The sequence below is a fragment of the Piliocolobus tephrosceles genome, chromosome 2, assembly GCF_002776525.5.
Source record: "Piliocolobus tephrosceles isolate RC106 chromosome 2, ASM277652v3, whole genome shotgun sequence".
NCBI classification, from domain to species: domain Eukaryota; kingdom Metazoa; phylum Chordata; class Mammalia; order Primates; family Cercopithecidae; genus Piliocolobus; species Piliocolobus tephrosceles.
The window spans coordinates 74,283,048-74,310,188 of record NC_045435.1 but is presented as its reverse complement, the minus strand read 5'-3'; the positions used below and the strand labels follow the sequence as shown (position 1 = coordinate 74,310,188).

The following is a 27,141-nucleotide window of genomic DNA, read 5'->3' as shown; positions in this document are numbered from 1 at the left end:
GGTGTGGTGGCTCGTGCCTGTAATCCCAGCACTTTGGAAGGCCAAAGTGGGCAGATCACTTTAGGTCAAGAGTTCAAGACTAGCCTGGCCAATATGGTGAAAGCCTAGCTCTACAAAAATACAAAAATTAGCTGAGCATGATGGCAGGTGCCTGTAATCCCAGCTACTCAGCTGAGGCAGGAGAATTGCTTGAATCTGGGAGGCGGAGGTTGTTGTGAGCTGAGATCTCATCACTGCAGTCCAGCCTGGGCAACAGAGTGATACTTTATCTTAAAAAAAAAAAAGTTAGCAAAGGAAAAATATGGATAGGTGAATATATTCGGCAAAATCTTAGCAACTAGGGAATATACATTTATGGTACTATTCTCTCAACTTTTTATTTATGTTTGAAAATTTTCCTAATACATTTTTTAATTGTTCTTACAGATGCAGATTTTCTTTTACAATCCAGATGACTTTGACAGCTTTCAAACCGCAATTTCTGAGAACAGAATAATCGGAGCCATGGCCATATTTTTTCAAGTAAGTTAACAGTGGCTGAAGTACTTCAACCAAAGAATTCTTTGAGTATTTTTTTTTAATTCACCGAATTGTTCCATGTTTAATGAATGCATCTGTTTTCTAGTTCACACCTGTCCAAATGAGAGATATTTCATATTGTCTAATGTGTGATTTAAAATGTAAATAAGTATGTTTAGAAACATAATGAAAATTTTTGCATGAATTATTCTGATTTTATTGCTACTTGACTGGTGCACAGATTGAAGAACACATTTATCATCTAAGTTACTTTGCCGCTGAAGCATTTTGAACAGGTTCTTTCAGCATATTAAGAGACTGATATAAAAAAAAGGTGGGTTTTTTTGAGCAACTTTAAAATTTGACATTACTTGCAAGTAGGTTAATAAATAGCATCAGTCACTTTTCTAAAGAGACCCCCTCTCTTTCCCTCTCAGAAATCCCCATAGTAACTAAAGTGTTTGTTGCAACTATCTCTGTGTTGGTATATTTATGAACTCTTATCCTTCCGTCCTCTCTTTTAATATGACTGTGTTAATGAATGCTCATAACTCAGTGTTGATTCTGCACCTAGAATCCCAGCGTTGCATCCTTCGATAAAATAATGCTGTTCAGACTTTTTAATAAGTCAAATCAAAGTAGTGTTGATCAGTGAGTGCCTTGACCAACTTGCCTGTAGGAGACCTTGGTGCTTTTTAGTGTGGAAGGTCGTCTGAGTAGTAGGCATCTGAATTGTCTTTCAATCTTAAAGTTGACCTAGCGACTACATAAAGGTGTTCATTTCACCAGTGAGTCTCTGTTGGTTGTTGGATGTCTTTTTGACAACTAAAGGAATGTTAAAGACATAAGAGCCTTCTCCAGCACGTCTTTAACATCTGCCTTTTTGAGCAAGTTTGTCATTGAAGTGGAGCCATTCTTGTTTGGAGTATGTTAATTTCACCACCCTTTTCAATGGGCGACACATGAGTAACAGTTTTCTCCCTTTTAACTACCTTTCTCCCTTTTCTCAAGATAGGTAAAGGCTCCAGTGAGAGATCAGATACGAAAATTTGGAAAGCTTGATATTCTACCTAGAATAAGAACAATGGTTGTCATTGTTGATTATGGCACTGCTTTTCAAACAGTGGGTTCTATCTTACTGTTGAGCCATGAAATGATTTCAGTAAGTTCTGATCAGCATTTTAAAAACAATGACATAGAATTATATAGAATAGGGCATAAATCAGAAAATACCAGTAAAATATAGTACAGGTAAATATATTTATAGAATTTGTTTATGCACAGTAAACATACTGGGTGTGTGCTGGATCATGATATAATGTATATTGCTTACTGTGCGTCGTGGTCAAGTATTTTGGAAGTTGTCTGTTTGTGCTATGTATTGGCCTAATTTGACCATTGTTCTCCAGCACATCTCTTTTTCCTGATTACTTTTCATGAACACAATAGAGCACAATGTTTTAAGAGCTTATTCAGAGTCAAGATACTTGCTTTTGAATTCCACGATTTCTACTGCATAATGGTAATGTAGTTATTTAAACTTTTCAATCTCAGTATCCTTATCTGTGAAGTAGAGCAAACAGCTAATACATCATGTAGATTGTAGTGGTGATTAGAGGAGTTCCTAGTGTGCTCCTGGAACGTAGCGGACACTTGGAAATTGCCCAATAATATGCATCTGTAGCCCTCCATGTTTCTGTGGGATGGAGACCCCGGTATACATACTATCTTTTTATGAACAGACATATGTTCTGGACACTGCCCTGTTGGCAGATGACTTGAGTTCTGTCTGGACCTCTTCTGTTTCTTTTCTTTTTCTTTTTTTTTGAGATAGAGTTTTGCTCTTGTTGTGCCCAGGCTGAAGTGCAATGGCGCGATCTCAGCTCACCACAACCTCCGCCTCCCAGGTTCAAGCATTTCTCCTGCCTCAGCCTCCCGAGTAGCTGGGATTACAGGTATGTGCTACCATGCCTGGCTAATTTTTTTTTTTTTTTTTTTTTTTTTGTATTTTTAGTAGAGGCAGGGTTTCTTCATGTTGGTCAGGCTGGTCTTAAACTCCCAACCTCATGTGATCTGCCTGCCTCGGCCTCCGAAAGTGCTGGGATTACAGGTGTGAGCCACCATACCCAGCCCCCTTCTGTTCTTAAACTGTGATTGGTTTGCATTTGGTAGCACTGGGACCATACAAACTGCTCTTAAACAATTTCCACTTGCCTGGCTAACACCTGGTTTTCTGTCATTGTTCCCTTGGTGTGCTGCTTTTCATGCAGCTGGACCTCTGCTCCTGTGGCCCTGCCATCAGATCCACCCTCACTTCCTTCTGTGTTGCGCCCACCTATGCCCAGACCTACAAGATTCTACTTCATCGGGAACCTTTCTTAAAAGAAAATTTAAAAAAACACTTTTTAACGTTTTTATGAGTACTGTATGGACAGTTTACAGCATGCTCTACCCAGACACTTTCTATTTTTTTCAGCTCTATAAACTCTTGTTAAATATAAGACCAATTAGAATTTTAGGCAGGCAAGACACATTGGTGTGCAAATCAACAAAATACCTCACTGTGAAATCTAGGTTTTGAATTTTTAAAGTATTTCGAGGACACGACTACTAGTTTGCATATAAAGATATTTAATGTGCACTTCATTTCTTAGGTTCTTTTCTACATTTGGCTTGCTATCCTATAGACACAAATTGGAGGTCAGATGATAAAAAAACAGAACATAATTTTACATAGATAGCAGCTGTATTAAGCTGCTTCCTTTGTCTTTCTTGTTTATTTAGAGACAAGTCTCCCTGTTGGCCAGGCGGAAGTATAGTGGTACGGTTATGGCTCGCTACAGCCTCCAACTCCTGGGCTCAAGGGGATCCTCCTGCAAGAGCCTCTCGAGTAGCAGGGACTACAGGTGCAGACCACCACGTCTGGCTAATTTTCTTATTTTTTTGTGGAGATGAGGTCTTGCTTTGTGGCCCAGCCTCGTCTGGAACTCCTGGGCTCAAGTGATCCTCCTGCCTCAGCCTTCTAAAGTGCTAGGATTATAGGCGTCAGCCACTGCGCCCAGCCCCTTTGTCATTCTTGTAAGCACGCATGTGCTTATATGCTTGAATTCTCACTATGTCATGCAATGCAAATAAAAAAAATTGTTATTTGAATTTGGCATTCTAGTTAGATCTCATTTTTTGATCTTTTTGCTTTCTATAAGAATGATAAATTTGAGTTTGATATTTCCTCCCAAAATAGAGAAATCTTGGTATATATTTCCAAATTCAAACCTGGCATCTTACATTTTGGTATTGAAGAAGGGTTTGTCATCTATCTATTCAACATCTATTCGATGCCAGGAATGGTACTAGTTGCTATGTTAAACATAATAAACACAGTCTTCTCCTGTGCACTAGAACCTCAGTGTCATGGTCCCACAAATAACAGCCAAAAAGAGTTGAACTCCTCCACTTGTAAAAAAGCTATACTCTGACTTGGTGCTTATGAACCCACATATTCATTATTCAGAGTGACACAAAGGGAATGACCCAAAAGCCCAGGCCTAGGCAAGACCAAGTTCTGCAGAAATACCAGTAGTTCACATGCTGATTTACTTCATATACTAGAATAATTTTTTTTTTTTACCATTTCAGTTTTTCACTATCTGTGCTGCTTTTTTTGTTCTCAACATGTGCCCATCATTCCTGGTAATTTTGGCTTTCTCTCTGCCTTTGCTGTGCTTAGATACGATGAAGTTCATAATGTTGCCCTCTAAAAGGCACCCAAATAGACACAAACCTGGCAGACATCTGGTTGTCCAATGAACCCTTACATTGGCCTGCACTGGCGGTTAATTGCACTTTGCCCTATTGTGGCTTACAGGCATGATTTGTTGAATCTACACAGTGTTTATGATTCTTTTATTCAGTTAAGTATGGAAGGTTTTACACAAAATGTCTTGATGATGTTGCAGTAATTGAGATCTGTCTAGTGGCTGCTTTGGAGGGGGTGCACATTCCCATTGCAACAAAATCATCAAGCGTTCACATCAACATGATCTTAAGATCATGATGCCTGGCCTGGATCCCAGTAGCTCTGAATGGCAGCTGATATATTTTGGTAACAGATAAGAGTTGAAGGTCAGTCTCAGTGCTAAAAGATGGTGAGCCAGGTCTGCCCTTGAGCACGGGTGAATTGAAGGAAGGAAGAACCACCTCCATGTGTGGAAGACGGTGAATCAGGGCAGACGCATCTTGGCCCAGACAGCTCTAGAAGGTGTGCTCCCTTTGTAGCCACTGGTAAGTGGAATATTGTAACTTTCCAACACATGGTAGTAATGTGTCTGGAGGAAGGATCACCTTTTTCTAGATCACGTGGATCACCTTTGGGCTTGTTCCCTATCGAAAGCATAGGGGAACAGGCAAGAGTGAAATTCACTTTTGAAGGATTTAAAACATAAATTTAAAATTTAAAAAATTGTCAAGGTATAGAGGTATTTGTTGTTAAAACACTCAAGAGAATAAATACTTGTTTAGTTAATTGATGTAGGTACAAAAACTAAAATAATTATTTTTTATTTGTTAAAGTAAAACTTCTCTACTGTTAACCTAATTTTAATGCCTGTGAAAATATAAAATATCAGAAGTTATTATTTCGTTGGTGCAATAGTAATTGCGGTTTTTGCCATTAGTTTTTTGTTTTTTTTTTTTCCTTTTTGTGGAGAATGGGGTCTCACTATATTGCCCAGGCAGGTCTTGAACTCCTGGGCTCAAGCTATCCTCCTGCCTCTGCCTCCCTAAGAGCTGGGATTAGAGGCATGAGCCATCATGCCTGGCTTTGCCATTACTTTTAAAAGCAAAAACCACAATTACTTTTGCAACAACCTAAAATGCTCTTTCAAAATATTGTATTATTATGATAACACCCTACATGGTTTATCTGGTGAAACAAATAAATATAAAAACCCAGGTTTACATGAAATAGAATCAGTGGAATGATTAGGCAATTTGTGGAAGGATACTTTGCTTTTAAAAAACTGTAATTCACAGAACGATTTCATTGGTTTCTTTCTTTCTTTCTTTCTTTTTTTTTTTTTTTTGAGACGGAGTCTCGCTCTGTCACCCAGGCTGGAGTGCTGTGGCCGGATCTCAGCTCACTGCAAGCTCCGCCTCCCGGGTTCACGCCATTCTCCTGCCTCAGCCTCCCGGGTACCTGGGACCACAGGCGCCACCACCTCGGCCGGCTAGTTTTTTGTAGTTTTTAGTAGAAACGGGGTTTCACCGTGTTAGCCAGGATGGTCTCGATCTCCTGACCTCGTGATCCGCCCGTCTCGGCCTCCCAAAGTGCTGGGATTACAGGCTTGAGCCACTGCGCCCGGCCTTCATTGGTTTCTTTTTAAGTTGATAGAAGAGAGAATACCCAATACTCAGAATGACCTTATCTTTAAGTAGTCCTATTTTATTGAGGCCAAGAATCTTTTATTGTCACCCTCAGAATTGGGTTCTGGTGTTTTTCCCTGGGCTTCCATCTGTTTCTTCACCATTAAATGCTTTCATCTACTTTCTCACTAGGACCGATTTGTCTTTTAACCATGCAACCTTCTTAGTAGATTTCCGTCAGATGCCCATAGAAGTGTGGTATTCCTGTTAGCTTTGATTGTGTTTTTTTCATGAAGTATATTGTTACTGAATTTATTATCTTGAGGGGAACGTATCATTCATTTCATTACCCAGTTGCCGTTGTCATATGAATGCTTGGAATTTCATTTATATTTCATTAATTCCATTGAACTTTGGAAACATAAACACATGATTCTTCAAGAGTGTCGGCGTTTAGAAACGTTTCTTATGTGACACTGTTTCCAGCCTCTTTCATGGCTGTGGTCAGTTCTGAAACTTTGCATCAGAAACAAAGATATAAAATTATTGTCATGTCTGTATCCAGAGATCTAGTCAATAGGTAGACATTTAAGAAATAAGTGAATTGCATCTGATTTATTCATCATTCTTAAAGTTTCTTTTTGACAAACTATCGTCACCAACTCTACTGCAGTTTCCTCATTTAATGTTCTGCTTCTACTGGGAGAGTTGAGTTGCCTGCCTTTGTACCAGTACTTTTTCATTTTTATTTAAATTCTACCCAGAATATGACTGTAGTCCTTTGGTTTTTCCCTAAGCTCTGTAGAGTCATTTGCCCCCTTTTCATTTCTGCCCTTCTTTCATAGTTGAAAGGAAACTTCAGAACTCAAATACTTTGCAAGTTGCTAACCCATTCTTTATATCATGTCGGTGTTACAGACTGCTTAATTATTTTTCTCCATCTGGAGAGGCTTAGTAATTAAATGAAATGCAGCACCTGGGATTATTTATAGACGTTGAGAAGGCAGGAGGAGTTCTTGATGACTCATCCATCCAGGGCCGGCGAGGAAGCCTTTCTCTCCACTTCCCTGCATTTCACCTTCCCCCTCCTTCCCCACCATGGGTAGATATGATCTGTCCTTCCTTTGACCCGCTGTGACTCGTAGCATTCCATCTTGTATTAAAGCTGTTATTTTACTTGCTTTCTCCTGCCTTAATACTGTGAGATCATTGAGGCCTGAGAGTCTTTATTCATCATTATATCTCTTGCACAAGGCGAATACTGTGGCTTGATTGTGTAAATACTTAGCTGAATTTCATGGAAACACATTTAGGCTCCATTGTCTAGATTGGAAAGGGAAAGCGTAATAGCTTATTAGCTACCAATTATAAAAAATAGGTGTTAGGGGGTGTAGAACCTGAGACTACTAGAGTATAAACTCTTTGAAGTTGAAGTCTGTGTCTTGTTCCTCTTTATTTTTGTATACCACCCACCCACCTTTCCCTAGCCCTCACAGCAGTGCCTTGACCTCAATTATTGCTCAGGAAGTATATACTAAGTAAAAGTGAGTTAAAGGAAACCTTTGTGTTTTATCACATTATAAATTATTTGGGTTTTTGAAAAGCATATATCTAGATGGCTGTGTAAGCTTCACCCAAAAAGGATGTTGTTTATGTCAGAAGTGTAAGATTCTTGAGCTGGTAAGGACATTGAACATGAAGACTGTGACGATTCATTGAGGATGGTAACTGTCTTACCTGGGCTCCACTGGGTCAAACATGTTAAAAGGATGCATCTCCATTCCATAGTGCGTTCAGAGACCTTAAAGGAGTGTTTTACTGTAAAGCGTTTCTGGATGTATCTTTTATAAGGTTTCCCACCAAAATGCATTTATCTCAGTAGGTGATGAGTGAAGAGGGTTTTTTGGATTATTTTGCTAATTTTCTTTCCCGTTGTCTCTGCCTCTTTCTTGCATTTTTCTTTAGTTGGGTTTGTCTGTGATAGTTGATGAGTTAGTTTCTGTGCGTTTCATTGCATCTGTTTACTTTTTCTTGCTCTTGCTATTCTTTACACGTCTATGTTTTTCTGCCTCTTTCCCCCCTTCTCCTTCAGATTTTCTAAGCAAACAGAATGTAAGATTTTCTTGCTTATGTATTCATTCTTGCATTCATTTGCTAACTCATTTGTTCACTCTGCAATATTTGTTAAGCACCTTCTCTGTGCCATGCTCCATGGAAATCATGAGGTATCCTTAGAATTGTGTCCTGCCCTCAAAGTAATTGAGGGACGGACAGTAAGTTTTCAGAAGGGCCTTAGAATTCTTTCTTCACAAGTAGCTTCATTTTATCATTGGGAGCTAGGAGAGGACAGATCAAGTCAGGCAGATAAAATCTCAAGAGGATAATACAAGAATTATATCTTGGGTATATTTTTAAAATGATAAATATTTCATTTTGAGAGTATGAAGTTTCTAGTTGTAAATTTTAGAATTGGACTCTTTTTTATCCATTTTTCTTCTATTCTGGTATAGAGCAGAACACCACTGTTAAAGTAGAATTCATTCCTTTTATTTATGGTGACCTAAATTGATCTTTTTATTCTTTTTAACTGTCCCCAAAGAGTCTTTTTCTTTTTTTGACAAAGAATAAATTTTCTGTCGTGTTTTAGTTTTAATTGTTTTTTTCTTTTCATGACTCTGATGGCAGAGTGAAACAAGGGCCTTTAACTCTGGGCAGAGAGACAGAGAGAGAAAAGGGATAAATTAGTAATTTTACCCATCTGCCAAATTCCCACCCTCACTCCCGACCCCTCCCAAAAAAAAAAAAGAAAAAAACTATTTTTGGGTCTGACAAAATTGAGTTTGTGTTGGAGAATGGTGGTAGATTATTTAGAACTTCCTTCTTAGACTGCTTTACAGGATAATGGCAGTAAACTAATATGATTCCTAATTTATTCCTTTCCAGTTGCTGCTGTTTGAATATTGTCCTTCTGACATTTTCCACATCCTTGGTTTTATCCAGATATAAGTTCAATTCTTTCACTACATTACCTAGAAGTGCAATTTCAGAATGTTTTGGGTTAAGAAGACTTTTTTTAATACACACACAAAAATTAAAATACATATGTTCCAATTAAACTATTTTAACAGCTAATTGATTTCATAGGACTTACCATTAAGTGAAGGCCAGAGTCATTCTTAATGTTCAATTGCAATTTTGGAATAGATTTGTGGATGTACAACATTGAATTTATAGCCTATCAGGTGTTTTCAGCATATCTCTTGTCTGCAAATGGCCTGTAATTCAAATTTCCTCTTAGTGGACATTACAGAGGACTATTTAATTATTGGCGAAGCATTACTTAATTAAGAGACTTTGAATCCTTTGAATGTGACCATGTGAAAATCTATTTTAATTAAATCATTGCACTTCAAGGACGTTACCGAGTACTTTGCTTTTGTACATCATTGAATGATAGTTAAAAATTGTTTTGGCCATTAGTTGTAATATAAGTCACAGAATCTGATTTTCATAAACTCAGAGAAGATCTTAGGCACTCTGTAGTAACCTTACTATGACGGATGAGAGGCCTGGCCCTTTGAAAGGTTAAGTGATTGACCATGGTCCCCTAGCTCTTTGCAGTCTGCCAAGCCGAGAATTTGAGTTGTGTGACTCCCAATCCAGCTACTTTGTTCTTTCCTAGATTTGGTCTTCCTGGAATATGACCTAGTAGGAGGCTTTAGCTGATTAGATTTATCGAGAGAACTCCTGACATAAAGCACATTATATTCACACCCGTTCTTACCTCTCTCTTCTCCCCCAGATAAATTAGTTGCAAGATGTTTCTAAATAGAATACAAACACCACTAATAAAAGTTAACATTTGCTGACGACTTCACTCATGTAAAATGCTAATGACAACTACTGTACAATATCTCACGTAATCTTCACTGGGGCCCCTCAAGGTATTATTACCTCCATTTTATAGATGTGGAAGCTGAGACAAGGAGCTTTTTTCGGGATAAGTTACTCAAAATTACACAGGCCAATAAGTGTTGGAGCCAGCATTTCAACAGCAACCGTGTAACTCCAGGGTCTGTGCTCTCAGTGAAGAACTGAATGGGAAAAGTTGAGTTTTCTGTTGAAGAGGGTGCTAGAGGGAGAAGTATATACTATTGGTCCCAGTTATTGTCATGTGCATATCATTGCTTTCAGGCCTCTCAGTTTTCCTGATAGCTGAAGAGGTATTTTCTTGTAACTTAAAATTATGTTCTTCTTCTTTTTGTCCGTGGTTAAAACCTTTGATCCTAAATTATCTTAGGCTCTGTGTCTATAATTATTTTATAGATTTGATGCCAACTTTTTTCGTTAGTTTCCTCCCTTTTATAAAAAGGCTACAAAGAGTATAGAATAAATGCGATGGTTATGTGTAAGCGTAGCGTGAGTGAATGGGGTTAAGATTTGAACTTTGAATTGCATGTATTAATTTTTTAATGGAGCAGTTCTGAAGTGGGGAGGGAGGGAATGGGGCTTTCGTCCCATGGGCAATGTAGCCATGTCTGGAAATACTTTAGGTGTGTCAGGGCAGAGGCACTACTGGCATCTCACGGATAGTGCCCGGGGATGCTGCTGAATATCCTGCAATGCACAGGAGAGTCCTCCACAACCAACAGTTAGCAGCCCAAAATGTCTGTGCTAGCTGAGGTCAAGAAACTCAGCTATATGGTCATCAATTAACTAAGTGACTGAAGCTATCAGAATGTCTTCATCTTGGTAGAAGGGGTCAGTTAGGGCTGTTTGGGTTATTTTCTGCAGGCCAAAGTCCATACGAATAACTAATAATCCCAGTCCCAAGAATTCCAATAGTCCCTGGCTACCCGAGACTTGGACAACTGGGATTCCAACATAAGGTGCAAAACTTGCATGCCAAAATATTTAAATCTGCCCTATTCCTACATATCCTAGGTTTACCTCTGCCCTGTTAAAGCACCCACATGAGTATATTTGTATCCAGACGCTGCAGTGATTTTCGAAACAAGCACCAATTTAATAGAACATTGACTTAGATATAGAAAAGTAAACAGAGGTAAGAAGCTAAGAGCATGTACAAATGCTTTTGAACTTGAAATCAGCGAGAACTAGTTTAAAAATCTCATAGGAAGATCAATGAAACTCCCTTGCGGAGGTTGTTGGAGAACCTGCTTCTGTAAATTACAGCACTACACAGTTTCCTTAGCATTATAGAAGGATTTTCCCAGGACAGGGTTTTAAAATGATTAACGCTGGCTTATTTTAGAGGGTTACTATTGTCTCCTGTGAAATCTTTTTACTATATGGCCATCTAGGCATTGAGGGCTAGGATTATTAACCATCTTTAACTGTATGCATCCAGATGCTACTCACCTGTGCCCATTTGAGAAGAACCTTGGCATTTCTCTTTTGATTTTGTTGTTCAGGGTTTACACTGAAGCTACTCTTTTCTCTATCTACAGCATCTTAACATTTATGATATGTCTGAACCCATCCGAAGCCCAGAACTTTTGTTCTTTGTCTTTTCTGGATAATGCCCGCCTGTCTCTTGAGTGTCCCTGTGACCCACATTCCCAAAGCAGATGTCATGTACATCACATAGGTTATATTTTAAGACAGACCAGTTTGCACAGATCTTTCTGATTTTATGGAAATACATTCAACCATTTTTACATGATGTGATGGCAAACTTGGAAGAAACTTAATTTTATTTATCCATGTGAGACTTTTTATGATTTTCCCCATGTTCCTCTTTTTCTGTTAACATCTTGATCTTGGTAATACTGTTTTGCTGATTGTGATATTTTTCAAGAACGCAACTCCAGTGGTTTGTAAAGGATTAGGCGACAGTCTATTGCAAGAACGTCCATTATAGAAATATTGTATCCTTCCTGCTTTTTAACTTGCCATAGGTCACAGTCTCAATGTGATATAGTAAAAGACACAGTAGTTGGTGCTCATATCATCTCTTTATTATGATTGCACAGGTGTCTTTTGAGAAAATTTTTAGCATCAAATCCCCGTTTGGGGTCTGTTAGGAGCTATGAGCATACCTGCGCATTGACTCACCTCGACTCACCTCGACACACTGGTACAGCAAATTCTATTTTTCTTAGCTCATTGTGTTCTCTGAGTATGTATTAAGTTACATGATTTTTTTGTGTCTGTGCAAATTCCTAGGTAGCTGTGTAAAAATGATAGAAGAGAGCTAATTTAGGTGTTGCTTATTTAGAATTTGGATTTGTCCAAATAAGCCAAGAATTACTTACGCATTTTTAAGAAAGCATTTTATTAGACACATCAGGACTATAAATAAAATTGCAATGGGAGGAGTTGCTTACTCCATATATCAACTGGCCATTGTCAACCCATTTTATGTGGGTATATTAATTTAATATAGCTCTTTGGTTATAACAGAGGACTCTTACGTGTTCACACAAATGGATTTGGTGAGAAATACTTCTAAAATTACAGTATTGGTAATTTGTTTGCACCACATATAATAAAATGTTCTGTATATGAAACAATACTCAATTCTGACTCTGATAATTCACTTCCAGGGACTCCTCCATCCATATTACTGAGGTCTTACTCAACACTGTACAGCATATTCCCTGGTAGCTTGGCATCCCTGAACACCATTCTAATGAGGTTTCAGTGAATTATTTCTATTTTTAGGCACTCTTCAAAGGTGGCTGCCAGGCACTGGTTCTAGTTTTTTTTTTTTTTTTTTAACTGAACCGATTATAGGGTTTAGTGCCAGATGCTTCAGAAATGCAAGCAGCTAACTAACACAAAGCCAATTCCTAAATCTTTTAGGAAAAGAGATTAATGTTTAGGGTCATATCTGAACTTAGTAGCTCAGCTACTCCCCCGCTGCCCTTTTTTATGGCTGTCAGACCAAAGTTTTGTGGTTTCTCTCTATTTTGAATTTTATAAGTGAAAAATGTCCTCATCCCACTAAAACAGGTCAGACAGGTAAAATCCCAAGTCTTCTGAAAAGAGACTTACAGTGTCTGATTCTCTTTGAATATTAACAATAGCAAAAATAACAGTAGGTGATATTTATGGACTCTGCTCATGTGTCAGCGCTTCTTATATTTCTGCCAAGCATTCTATGTGCATTATCCCATTTCATGCTCATAACAGCCCTCTGAGAAGGAGATTCTGATTCTGGAACCTTCCCCAGATGCTAAGAGTCCCTTTGATTCTGAAATCCATGTCTAAGGTTTTGGAGTGAGGCGTCTATGTATAAATTCCAACTTGCCACTCACTGGCTTGTTCCTTTGGACAAGTCTGTTTAATCCCTTGCCACTTCAATCCCTTTGTCCATAAAATGAAAATAACCAGTATCTGATTGATTTGCTGTGAACTTCAAATGAGATAATGTCTATGAAAGTATTGTGGAGAGGTCTTTGACCCAAAAAAATTTTGATGATAAAAATAGTGAAAATAACAATGCTGATGATGATAATTAGCAATGACTAGGGTTAAAAATGCCAAAATAGAAGGAAATACTTTGAACCATTACTTCCGCATACGCTGTAGTCTGTCCCAGGACATATATTGCTTCAGTATGTCAAATATACACATCCTCCTAGCCTACTTGCATATTCGTGGAGGGTGCTTCAGATCTGATTGCAATTGGCTGTGAGACAAAGTCTTAAGTAGTTGTTATTGGTGCTGTAACTCAGTAATTCAGGAGGAGGTAACCAAATTCAAATTTCCTCAAGGAGCATCTGCATGTCTCTCTTACTACTTTAAAGAGGAGCTAACGTAATTAGTCTTAACACCTTGGATGGTAAAAGAAATGATATTTAATTGGAGCAGCCACGTTGGCTGAGAGAGAGAGATAAGTCATACATTGATATGGACCCAGATGCCTCCAGATGGTGGTGAGGCCATTAGAAGGTGAAAGGGCCCCATAAGATTTTCCCCTGGACCCCAAGGAACTGCATAATTCCCAGCAGTGATTTCCGCTCCAGGGTCAAAGTCATAAAACGGCGATCCTTTATGTGGCCCTATCTGTGCTGGAAATGTATCTTTTCCTGTGAGCTTCCTTATTAGTGTCTGGTTGGTTAGATACAATGCCAGCAATAAGGATGTGATCGTTGGAGATTTTAGAATACTAGGGCATGTGAATTATTACCTGTTCTGGCAATTTATTTCATTAGTCCCAGTGTTTGCCCTGGAGGGGAGGTGGGAGTTGAGTGGGAGATGCCATTCTCTTCTTTATGGGGCAGTTTTGACTCTTGAGTACCCCATGGTCTAAAGCGACGAGATCACCCCCATACAGCATCCCACCTACCTTCTCTCTTGTGTCCCCTCTCTTGCCTTCTTTGTTCATTTCCTTTGCAATGTTGTGGAATCACTATGGTGTCCCATATATGGTGGTTCAGCTGCTGTTCAGAGAACTGAATAAAACGTGGTCCCTATCATTAGGGAGGTTACCCCTAATATATGGGGTCACACACACACACACACACACACATACACACACACATAATCTGTAAATTCCTTAAGACAAGGACCGGCCGGGCACAGCGGCTCATGCCTGTAATCCCAGCACTTTGGGAGGCCGAGGCAGGTGGATCACCTGAGGTCATGAGTTCGTGACCAGCCTGGCCAATATGGTGAAACCCCATCTCTACTAAAAATACAAAATTTAGCCGGGCGTGGTGGTGGGCGCCTGTAATCCCCGCTACTCGGGAGGCTAAGGCAGCAGAATCGCTTGAACCCAGGAGGCAGAGGTTTCAGTGAGCCGAGATTGTACCACTGCACTCCAGCCTGGGCAGCAGAGCAAGATTCCATCTGAAAAAAAAAAAAAAAAGATAAAGATAAAGAAAAAGACAGGGACCTTCGCTTGTTTGGGGTTAATATCCTCAATGCCTATCACAGAGAGATAATGAATGAAAATAAGACATTACTTGAGAGTGAGCTTGATGAAGAAAATGAACTCTAAATCCACATTACTCAATTAAATCTCAGTTCTGCCCATTAGTAGGAGTAAAATTCAGTCAAGTCCACTTAACCTTTCTGTGTCTCAGTTTCCTCATTTGGAAAATAGGACCAGTAATAAGAGACCTACCTTGGAGGGTCATTGTGGGGTTTGTATTAGTTAGTACAGGTGAAATCGACATGTGATTGGTACATAGTAAGTCCTCAGTAAATACTAGCTCTCATCATAATTTAAACAATAGCATGTGCCTGTCATATGTGTAGTGATAAACATGAGTTACCATGTACAACAGTTGTGCGGTGGGAAGGGTCGTTAACCTGCATGTGTGAGAGAGGAAAGGCGTTCTCACCTAACAGGTTTGTGATGTGTTACTATTTTCTGTTTCTTCCTCTCCAAACTCAGTGGGCCAAGAAAGTGTAAAACAGCTTTCCTCCATCGTGGCTGCACACTGGAATTACTGAGCAAGCTTTAAATAATGCCAATGCTTGGGTTCCACCCCTGGGATTTAGATGTAATTGGTCCGGGAGATGGCCTGAACATCAGTATTTTTAATAGCTGCTTGCATGATTCTAAATAGTGCACACAGGTTGAGAACTAGCAGAGCTCATCAGAGATCCCTTGGGTTCCCTTAATTGCCCTCCACCCCGGCTCCTGTCATGCCAGCTTGCCGCTTAGGCAGTTGATGATTCATCTAGGCCATACTCTGAGACTCTAGTCTTCTTAAAGAGCACGTTCTCAACTCCTGAGATCCTCCCGCCCTCCACTTCCCAGAGTCACACCAGTCAGACTTGAATTCTCTTCTCATTTCATAGTGAACGGCGGAAGCCAAGTGATCAGACGTGCCATTGTCTGTTGGTTTCCCCCCTTGGTTTATTATAAAAAGTAGTACTGAACCTGTGAGAACAGGTGGAGGGGAGCATGGTCATTTGTCCCACCTCATTGGAGCCAAAAGAAACCCAGGTATGAGATTTGCTCAAGATAAGGTGGATTGGAGGATATGACTGGCACCAGAGGACGGTATACCTCTTCATGCTTCCTCCCTTGGAGATGAGCGTGTGGAACAAGGCCTGCCTGGCCTATCGACTCAGGTATAAGGGATTAGGAGCAGGGACATGGTTGGCCCATGGACCTGCATATACTGGTGACTGGAAGTAAGATCATCCTCTCTGGCTGGTGCCTGGGAAGACAGCTCCACAGAAAAGGGCTGAGCTTGCTTTTCCTTTGAGTGGCCCTGCATTAAGATGGACCTATCCTTACCTTGGGGAGAGGTAGCTGGGGGTAGAGAGTTGGAGGGAAGAGAGACAGCTCTTTTCCAAGCACTTTGGAATAAATCAGTTTTGCTGCAAATTCCCACTTCTGGTGAGAGTGGAAGGGCAAGTTCTTACCTTCTCTCTTCCTTTTCCTCCTGCTTCTCCGATTACCAGTAATATTCAGGAAGAAAACTTTCTGTGTGCCAGTTCATATCCATTATCTGCTTTGACACTTCAAACCTTTAAAGTAGGAACTTCTATCCCCAGTTGACAAATGAAACCAAGGAACAGAGATATTCAATGATTTGCCCAAGGCCGCTCAACTAGAAAATGGTAGGATTTGAAGCCATGTCGTTCTTACTCTGGAGGCTCTTTCCCTCTTCTCAACCTCAACATTAGGCTGCCTCCTACCCTCCTGGAAACTCCCTACCCACCTTTTCCTTCCAAGGAGTGTAGATCTAGGGTAGGGTCAGCCACTCCAGTATGTGTCTGGTCATCCCTTGGTGCAGGTGCCCTTGTGACAATACTTAGGACCTAAGACAATTAGGACTTTGAGGAAAAGTCTTTTTTTCAGCAGAGATCTTGTCTTTTGGAACCACTTCTTCTGCAGGTTGCTCTCTCCTGAAATTTGGATGTTGCTATGGTTTGAGAGCTTCGCGTTTTCCACTAGTCTGCCTCCAGACATTCCAGTGAGTACCTATGGAATCTCACTTCAAGCTCATACAAATTGGTTTTTGACGGTTATTGCCATGCAGCTCCCCTGGTCCCATTGCTTCAGTAAAATATTTTGGATGTTCTGTGCTAGGATGTTCCAGGCACTGGCAGCACCTGCTGAGTTGCTCATTACCCAGAGCCAGGTCTCTTCCAGTCCAACATCCCCACTGAGGCTATCCAGGGCCTGTGCTGAGAATTTATTTCTGCACTGGACCAGGAAAGATGCTCGTCTTATGAGACTGGGGAGGCTGGGGAGGCGGATGGACCCCTCAGCTGCTGCTGAAACTTTTTGGAAGCCCCGAAGCAGTTCTGCTCATGCCTGGCTGTGTTCTGCCAAGAGGCGCTTTCAGACTTTCCCACATCAGGAAGGCTGCAACCTGCCGCAAAGGAGCCGTTGTATCCGCGGGCCGACTGTGCCATGCAGAATGGTAATCTACCTTCTGTGCCTTTATCTTCCAGGGCAGCAACATCATAGTCTTCTCTCTGGCTTTATAAATGATGAAATGTTGCACAGGGCTTTCTGTCAGGCACACATGTAAAATCAGCCTGGATACCCAGCAAAGTACCACGCCTTCCATTACATCCTTGTTATGAAAGCTTCATTTAAAAATTCTTGGATCATAAAGCGAAGAGAGAGCATGGTGTACCATCACCAGTTGTTAAGCAGACAGTCTTGATGTCAGAGGGGACTCTTTTACACAGTGATGCTATCAGTTATGGAGAATGTCAAAGCTGCATCCCCTGTGTGACCTTCAGTGAGGCAAAGGAAGAATGTCTACAAGGAGATTTTTGTGACTTGGTATGGTTGCAGCCTCGCTGTGGACTCAGGAGGCTCTCTGGGATATAAATGGCAGCAGTTAGAGGTTACATCAGTACAGGAGATCACATACCATCCTGCGTTCTCAATGAAAGAAGAGTGTTACTGTCTCGGCCTGTCTAGCTTATACATATAGTATAACCTGGTATAGTATAACCTGGCCTCCTTCAGTGTTCATTCATCAGATATTTCTTGTAGACAACTGTATGCTAGGCACTGTGCTAGGCACTGAGGCTGCCCTGATTAGAAAATACCTGTGTAGTCTTGATCTTTGTGGATATCACAGGCTGTTGGGAGAATAGAAGTTTATCATGTAAATGTGCCAATGGACATGTGATTCAATATGTGTGAAGTCTAGTAAAGGAAAAAGACATTGATTGCTTTGAGAGCATGTGATGAGGATCAGGTCCAGGTTTGGGGATCAAGAAAGGCTCGCTGGGAGAAGACAGGATTCAGCTGAAGTTAACTAGAGTGGGTAATTAGAGGCTGAGCAGAGGAGATTCTCAGCTGCTAGCAGTAGCATGAGCAATGGCCCCATGCAGGAGAACTGAGTGCTCAAGGACCAGAGAGAAAGCCCCCAGGGCTCAAGCTAGAGCATGGACTTCACTAGACCACAAAGAGTCTTGAAGGCCATCAGCCCTGGACTTTCCTTGGGAAGCCAATGAAAAACTGGCAGAGCAAGGGGACTAACTTGGTTGGCATTTTGAGCAGATCAGGAGCACTACTGAGAGAGCTTAGCTGGAGAGGAGCAGGGGAGGACACATGGGCACCCCTTTGTCAAAAAAAAGGAGAGATGGTGGTGGCTTAGGCCTCGGGAAAAATGATATCTTTCTATTACCAAGATTGTAAGGATTTTATGTTCTTATGTAGGAGGAAGGAAATTAGTTTCAGGCTCTGAGAGCATGCGTTTGAACCAACTTGGTTACTTATGAAAAGAACACTTCTGGAGGATGAAAGCAGGTCAGAAGGGGCTTTAGAAATGCTGCTCACGATCAGGTTTATAGAAACATTCTTACTGTTGTTTTGATACTGGCAATTTTTCTGAGCTCGCTTTTTGCTGCTTTTCTCATTTGATATTTTCTCCTCTTGTCTTTATTTCTTGTTTTATGTGTGTTATGTGAGTGTATTGAGTCGACTTTCTGCTTTCTTCCGGTTCTATTTTAATTTTGGAGAGCTGGACAAGGGCGTGATTATGATGATCAGCTTGTGTGTATGTTTTGCCATGTGTTATCTCTGCAAATACAACTAACTGCTTTCTATCGTAAATGTTAATGTTGCAGCCATATTGCAAAACCTGTAAATCCATAGATTGAACTTCTTAGGGGATCTCGTTAGTGTATTTCTGCAAATAGTTCATAGATGTCTAATATATAAAAATGACAGTCAGCATTCATATAGTATCATATGATTCTCTCCACCCTCAGTTTTAGGACAGATTGATGACCAGGCTGAAACCTGATTATAATTATCCAAATAAAAGAACAAATTAGGTGGATGGTTCCTAGCTGCATTGGGCTTTAATGTCAATCACATTTTATACTCAGTTATAATTTGCAGTTCCAAAGACCTCCCGTTTGGGTTTCATTTGTAGTACAGAAGGATTTTTACATGTACACAGTTTACTAGCCCATCTTAGAAACACAAAGCAAAAATCCACCCATCTTAAAAGTGAAATTATGGGCTAAGCTGGCTTAAGTTGACAACGTTAGCAACCCACTGTCAGAAACACAAAGATGCCCCCAGCCAGCCATTACTATTATCACGCACTTAAGCAAAGGGCAAACTCAGAGTCTCTTTGGAACCGATTGCCTTTGTTCCACTTAGTATCATAGAGGAGATATTGGCTGTAAAACCTAATGGTATAAGATAGGCTTGGTAAAGGACAGCCTTTTCAGTTCTTTCAGATCTTGCTCGTGTAATCTTCCAGCTGAGAAGTGAGAATATGACTCCTATTAAGTGCAGTTCAGGATGTTCTGCCAAGGGTGATATTACTCCAGACCTGTGTCCGTTCCAGCAAATGCAAACCTAAATAAGCCCCACAGCAGCACTGAGTGTTCTCTAAAGGACTGTGGGCTGACATTTTCACGTAAAATAAACTAACATTCATAAGTAATAGTGCATTTTCAACATGATCATGTGACAGGTATATGAACATGATTGGTGGTGGGGGGCATATTTTTGGGGGCAAGAGAGGACTCCTCATTCACCCTTCCCCGAGTTACAAAATGCCATAGCATAATGGGAATCTGTTCAAAAAACAAATTTCTAGATGATATCCTGCATATGAAATAAACTTCACTCAGTCTTTTGTACCATCTGTATCTAGCATACTTATAAAATACAACAAAGTGTGCATTTTTAATAAAGAGACATGGTGTTGATTTTCTTCTTCAGTCCTCTTTTTCTTTTTTTTTTTATTATACTTTTAAGTTCTGGGGTACATGTGCACAACGTGCAGGTTTGTTACGTATATATACATGTGTCATGTTGGTGTGCTACACCCACTGACTCATCATTTACATTAGGTATATCTCCTAATGCTATCCCTCCCCCCTACCCTCTCCCCACAATAGGACCTGGTGTGTGATGCTCCCCTTCCTGTGTCCAAGTGATCTCATTGTTCAGCTCCCACCTATGCAGTCCTCTTTTTCTTTTCTATTATTTTATAAGGTACACAAAGTATATTATTTGTTTTTAGGAATATTTTAGTGGGACAACAAGCATGGCCAAACAGTATCTCGTGAAGCACTTTTTAGAAGAGGAAGCATTTGAGATTCTCAAAAGCACTTTCAGTGAAATGTTTTTAAATGCACAAAATAATGTTAAGAAATTAACTTCAGTTATTAAAGTGGCAAGTGTGTTAGAGTAATAACTACTACCATCATACTTTCCCAGGTTTGAATAGCTGCTATCACAGAGATTTAATAATTCTAATTTGAGGTTATCTGCATTATGAATACTAAGCTTTTGAATGATTGCATGACTAATAAAAGAATTAGAAAAAATAGTTTAATATCAATTTATTTTCCTATAGGGCTTGACAATTTATCTAGTGCCTTTACCTATATTATATGATTTGATCCTTAAGACAAATACAAGCCCTCCATATCCTTGGGTCCTACATTTATAAATTCAGTCCGGGAATTGAAATTATTTGAAAAAATTTTTTTAAAAAATGAAATCATACAAATGAAAAAATAATACACTGTGTATCATTTATATTGTATTAGGTATTATAAGTAATCTAGAGATGAGTTAAAGTAAGCAAGAAGATGAGTATAGGCTGTATGGAAATACTGCACCATTTTATGTAAGGGACTTACGCATCTGTAGATTTGGGTATCTGTGGGGTTCCTGGAACCAATCCCCTGTGGATACTGGGGATAACTGTAGGCAAATAAGGCATTGTCCATTTGATCCCACCCTCCACCTTGGCTCCAGCTTTTATTCTGGCCATTAAAAAAAATTACTGCCGGGCGCGGTGGCTCATGCCTGTAATCCTAGCACTTTGGGAGGCCGAGGCAGGCGGATCACGAGGTCAGGAGATCGAGACCATCCTGGCCAACATGGTGAAACCCCGTCTCTACTAAAAATACGAAAAAATTAGCAGGGCGTGGTGGCGGGCGCCCGTAGTCGCAGCTACTCGGGAGGCTGAGGCAGGAGAATGGCGTGAACCCGGGAGGCGGAGCTTGCAGTGAGCAGAGATTGCCCACTGCACTCCAGCCTGGGCGACAGAGCGAGACTCCGTCTCAGAAAAAAAAAAAAAAAATAGAGTTGAGGGAAAAATGAGAGGTTAGGTAACTTGCCCAAGGTCGCATGGCTGGAACTAGCACCCAGACCCTGTAGCTTTTATTCCTGTATTCTTTACTGCCTTCCAGGAAACCTGGTTTTTCTGTAGTAATTGGCCTTTTCTTGGTTTTTATGAGTGTACAGGTTCTGTGAATATTGTAGAAGACATGCTAAGTATGTTTGTATTTTCTCTTAGAAAGCTAGCAGAATCTGGTATCTTCCAACCTTTCATACTTACTTATGTCTCCTTGTTAACAGATGGTAGAACTGAAGAGAATCCATAAACTTGAAGGATTGTGGCCACAGAATATGTTCTGACTCCAGAGATAGGGGTGTGAAGTGTAGGATGTCTTAGAAACAAAAGGCATATCCTAGTGCCACTAGACAGACACATTGTGAGATGATGCATTTTTGTTATAATTTAGAATTTAGAGTGGTTTGAAACAGGATATGTCCCTGATGCCCACCTGCCTACACATATAGCTGCATTTCTTATTTGCTCTTGAAATTCCCATGTTTAGGAATTTTCACCATTGGCACTAAAACTGGGGCCCTTGTCTGGGATTTGATGGTATGAGGAAAATTTGCCTGAATTTGTGACTCAGAGTAAAGCACTAAAATCCGGCGGTCCAGTAGTTGAAGATTCTCATAATCATCTATTTCTGCTTTACCATTAATTCTGGTGTAAGCAAGCCCTTACTGTGGAATGTCATTTTTTGATTCCTTACTAACCATCACTACTTCCTAGTCTTTCAAAATGGTATTTTAGGCCTGAAAATTAATTCTAAGAAAATAATTCAAATATTAGAAAAGTTGTGGCCACAAAAGTGTTGATTCCACTAATATGATAGTGAAAATTGTTAGAAAAAAACACAGATGTCCAACATTTTGGAAATTATTAAATATATTAGGTCCATCCTGAAGCTGGAATTATATGACCGTTAAAAATGACACTTTATGTTCTTACACAGAAAGGTGGATGGGAAAAAAAAGAAAAAAATATGTTTTTTAGAGACTTTTAATGACATGAGCCATGTTATTAATTAATACTGTTACTGATAAAATGTTAATACCATAAGCAAACACTGCAATTAAGAATAGCAAACAAGTATATGGTTCTTATTACGAGGCACTCATCAAAACATTTAATGTATATATCAAGTGACTTTGAGGTAAGTAGTCATAGTATTTAAGTGATAAATCTTTTTTTTTTTTTTTTTTTGTGAGGCAGAGTCTCACTCTGTTGCCCAGGCTGGAGTGCAGTGGCGTGATCTCGACTCACCACAGCCTTCGCCTCCCAGGTTCAAGAGATTCTCCTGCCTCAGCCTCCAGAGTAGCTGGGACTACAGGCGCGCACCACCATGCCCAGCTAATTTTTGTATTTTTAGTAGAGACGTGGTTTCACCATATTGGCCAGGATGGTCTTGATCTCCTGATCTCATGATCTTCCTGCCTTGGCCTCCCAAAATGGATAAATCTTTTAATAATGTAATTTTTAGATGAAGAAACTGGAATCTAGCTAGTAGTTCACATACCTAGTAAGTGGTGGATCAGGAATTTGAACCCCTGAACTCAGCCATGACTGCTGTTTTGCCCAAATAAGGTCCACAAATCATGACACAAAATGCGTTTTTGTGTATGAAAAATGTGGAAGGGTCTTTGACCCAATTCCCATCACTGGTGACCTGTGTGGTGGGAATTTGGGTGACTTATTCCTGTTCTAGTCTTTTCTATATCTCAAACAGGAAACCAACACTTTGGTTATTACAGCATAATGCATTTTTACATAAATAAGCAGGAACCGTCTTTACACCTCCTGGGATTTCCTTGTTGCCGAGTGAAAACCCATCCCTACACTGTCATTTATGTCTTTCAGTTTCTGTGCAGTCAGACCACAGAGAGGGGCTTTCTTCACCATGGATTTGGCATCCCTTCAGTTAGAGAGTGGATCTGGACACAGGCCAGATTTGCCTGGATGTTTTTCTGCTTTCCAATCATAAGCCAAAAAAACAAAAAACAAAAACAAGAAGCACACAGGAATGTATGATTCAAATTCTGGATCTCTCAGTTCCCATCTCTCAGTTTTTTCATTGTTTGGCTAAATGTTTGGGCATTTTAGCCATGGAATAAATACTAGTAAAGACTTTATGGAATAAGTAGCGGGAAGCATTTTTAAATGGTGCACTCTTTCCACTGAGCTGTGGACAGATGGGTTGTTTATAGGCTGTTTCATATCCAGCCTCCTTTTTTGTTTTGTTTCATTTTATTTTGTTTTGGTCTTTTGCTGGTGAGAAGTAGAACCACGCTTCTTCTTTTCTTCTTTTTCTGCCTCTCTGCTAAATCTTCTTTTATATGTAATATTCTGTAAAGTATAACTTGCAATGATAAAGTGGCTTCCAAAATGCTAAAGGAACATGTTAAAACATTTGAAGAATCTCTTTCTTCTAGAAATATGTATGAAAATATTTGTTAATAAAAAATGATTGAGAGTTTACTTCAGCATAATTGGAGGAGTGTGAGGATGTAGCTGGAAGAAGACTGGTCATGAAGCTGACTGATGGGTACCTAGGAGTTCGTTACACTTGTTCTTTCTGCTTTTGTTTATGTTGAACAGTTATCATCATTAAAAAAAATGAAGCAGTCACTTAACTAGTATCTCAACAATTCTATTGCATCATGAGATGCAGCAAATTTAGTTTGGAAGGGTAATTTTCAGGAAAGCAACATAGAGCTTTAGTCTGTAAAAACCAAAACAAACAATTGAGATGTGGAAAATTCCAATAGGCAATCACATTATGTGCATACAGAATCTGTACCATGGCAAAGAATAACTGATGCTTCATTTCAACTTAACTAACTTTATGATAATATTATTAATCAGTTTTAATATGCTTAATTATGACTTTTGAGCTTTAAGCCCTTTGTAAACACTTCACTGTCTTACCCTTTACTACTACACAAGTATCTGAAATGCAGACTTTCAGCCTTCCAGGCCATCCTGCAGGCTCCCTTGATGCTAACTAGGAGCACTTTTCTTTCATCATTATAGTCATGTAGAACTTGGCAGTGGCCTCCAGTGGCCTGTGAATAAAATCCAGATGTTTTAGTTTGGCCCAAACCTACCCCTGCTGATTGATTTCTTGTCCTGTGAACCACTTCCTGGGAATGGAACCACACAGAGCAAAAATAATGAACTATTTAAAAACTCTTGATACTTACTTCAAAAGTCTTCAAAAACAATTGTACCAATTTGCACTCTCATCAAGTATGTAACTCTGCCCATTTTGCCTAACACAAATAAACAGCAGGCATTGTTATCTTTCAAAAAATCTCTCCTGATATAAGCCAAGGAAAGGTATCACTTTTTTTTTAAGTTATCAGTGAGAATGGACTTTTTTTTCCTGCTTTGATTGGCATTCCTCTTTCCTATTTAAAATGTATTTGCTTATATCTTCCGCTATTATTATCGTATTCTTTAGTAATATTTTGGTAGCAGGATAGAGGCTCATTGTGTGTTCTCACGTGTAAACTTCCTGAGGGGGTCTTGTTTCTTACCCATTTTTGCATCCTTAGTGCCTGGTCTAGAGCTTAGTGCCATGTGGATATTAAAGTAACTGTTGACGTGTTTGGACGTTTTTTTTTTTGAGATGGAGTCTCATCTGTCGCCCAGGCTGGAGTGTGGTGATGCAATCTCGGGTCACTGCAACCTCCGCCTCCTGGGTTCAAGCGATTCTTCTGCCTCAGCCTCCCAAGTAGCTGGGACTACAGTATAGGTGCATGCCTCCATGCCTGGCTAATTTTTGTATTTTTAGTAGAGATGGGGTTTCACCATATTGGCCAGGCTGATCTCAAACTCCTGACCTCATGATCTGCCCATCTCAGCCTCCCCGAGTGCTGGGATTACAGGCATGAGCCAACACGTCCATCCTGCACACCTCTCTTTGAAAAATGAAAATGAATAGAGTGGTGTCCATTTTGAGTGGGAATTTCTGTAATACTGGTTGCTAGGAAATCTGTGGGTGCCCCCCCCCCCCCCCCCCCCGCAGAATAAATCATCACTACTCTGCCAGTGACCTCTGGAGAGGTCTGAGAGATCAGTGGCTGCAACACAGGAATAATTGTCCTTCTGATTTGTAAGCTTTGTTCCCCATATCAGGAGCATTGGTTAGGAAAAAGAAGTGTATTATGCTGAAATTTAAAAGTTGCTCATATTACAGGGCACCTACCAGTAATTTCTCTTGCATTCATGCCATCATCTAAATTGAAGACTTAGTATTGTTAACAAGTTTTGAAAAGGCATTTTTTAGCTTGTTCTTCTAGATTATTTAGTGGCATTTTCCCCCACTGGTACTAAAAATCAGGAGCTAAATCACAAGTCTTTTTGTTATATCCTACCAGCCCATCTTTTATGGCATCCGGCTTCTCTTCTTTTCTTCCTGTGAAAGAAGATTTTTGAACCTATAAAATCACTTTTTTAAATAGACATTTTTTTCCTAACCCTCAGCTGTTCCTCATCAAGTTTTTTTTTTTTATTTTGTGTTTCCAGCTATTGGAACATTCAGCCTCAAGATTGTGATCTTTCTGTGGCATGCTTGGACTCATAGCATGCGCAAGCCTGTCTTTTGCATTGTTCTAGGAAAAAGGCCATTAAGTGAAAGTCTTAATAAAATATTGAAGGTCTTAATGAAATACTCTCAACCCTCACCAGCTCACCACCAGTGCTAAGCAAGGTTTTGCATTCTCTTCCCACATGTCTAACTAGAATTCTTCTGAAAGAATAAACTAGGAGCAAAATAAAAGTTATCCATCTACAGTGCCTGGGATTCCGGTCTCACGGTTTTAAAAACTTTTTCCTGTTTCCATTGTCTGAGGTGTGCCTAGAAAAGAATACATAATTATCTTCTAATTTGCTCCATCTCCTTGGTTCTCATGAAGAAATTTCAAGCCTATGATGCCTTCTCCTACAGACAGATTCTCTTTTCATTCTGATATCATTTTGTGACAGATGGTGAATAAAAACAGCAAGCCCAGGCCAGGTGGCAGAGTATCTGTGTCTGCATTTTGATGACACCTGTCATCAGAGAATCTAGGCACACAGACTGGGGCACCATCCATGGACGAGGCAGAGGAGGTGGGTAGCCTAGAAACCCCACCAGCTGAGGAGTTGTTTCGTGGTGTCAACAGCTTATAGAGTGTTGATGTAATTTTGCAGGTAGACCCAAACCTTTAAGCAACCTGCATTTTACCAAGAGTTGCTCATCATTTCAACCTCTCACTCACATTCTCACCATCAGGTGCAGAATCCTGTTGCAATAAAATCATAAATGAGATAAAAGCACAGTCAACACTGTGGCATCCCTCTGATTAACCAATGTTGTTAACTCAGGGTCTAGAGTATCAGGTATATTTTTGTTACTTTATGGAGCCTAAGCTTGCTGCTACGTGGGAGGGAGCTCTACTTGCTTTACTTCCTGCCAAAACACAAGATGCATTTATGGCAATACTGATTTGGAACCTTCTAGGGATTTTTTTTGTTTTAATTGCCAATGGCAGAAGGACACTGTTATGGTACTATTTTATACAACTCATGGACTCAGGCACAGTGTCATGGTGAAATGATTGTATATAGCCCTGCTGGCCTTCCATCTTGTACTCCTTCCATGATTTGTGGTTATTGTCTTCTTTTGCTTTGTTTTGTCAGCCAAATATGATATTTGGGCATG

At 39.9% G+C, this 27,141-nt stretch overlaps 1 protein-coding gene across 2 annotated transcripts in view; it reads left to right on the top strand.

Annotated features, from left to right (window-relative positions):
- Positions 1-27,141, top strand: part of PTPRG (protein tyrosine phosphatase receptor type G) — a 743,582-nt gene that overhangs the window by 525,424 nt on the left and 191,017 nt on the right. For both annotated transcript variants that reach the window (XM_023200598.2, XM_023200591.2), the window contains exon 5: positions 427-522. In XM_023200598.2, coding sequence (XP_023056366.1) covers positions 427-522 — 96 coding nt within the window. The remainder of the gene's footprint in view (positions 1-426; positions 523-27,141) is intronic.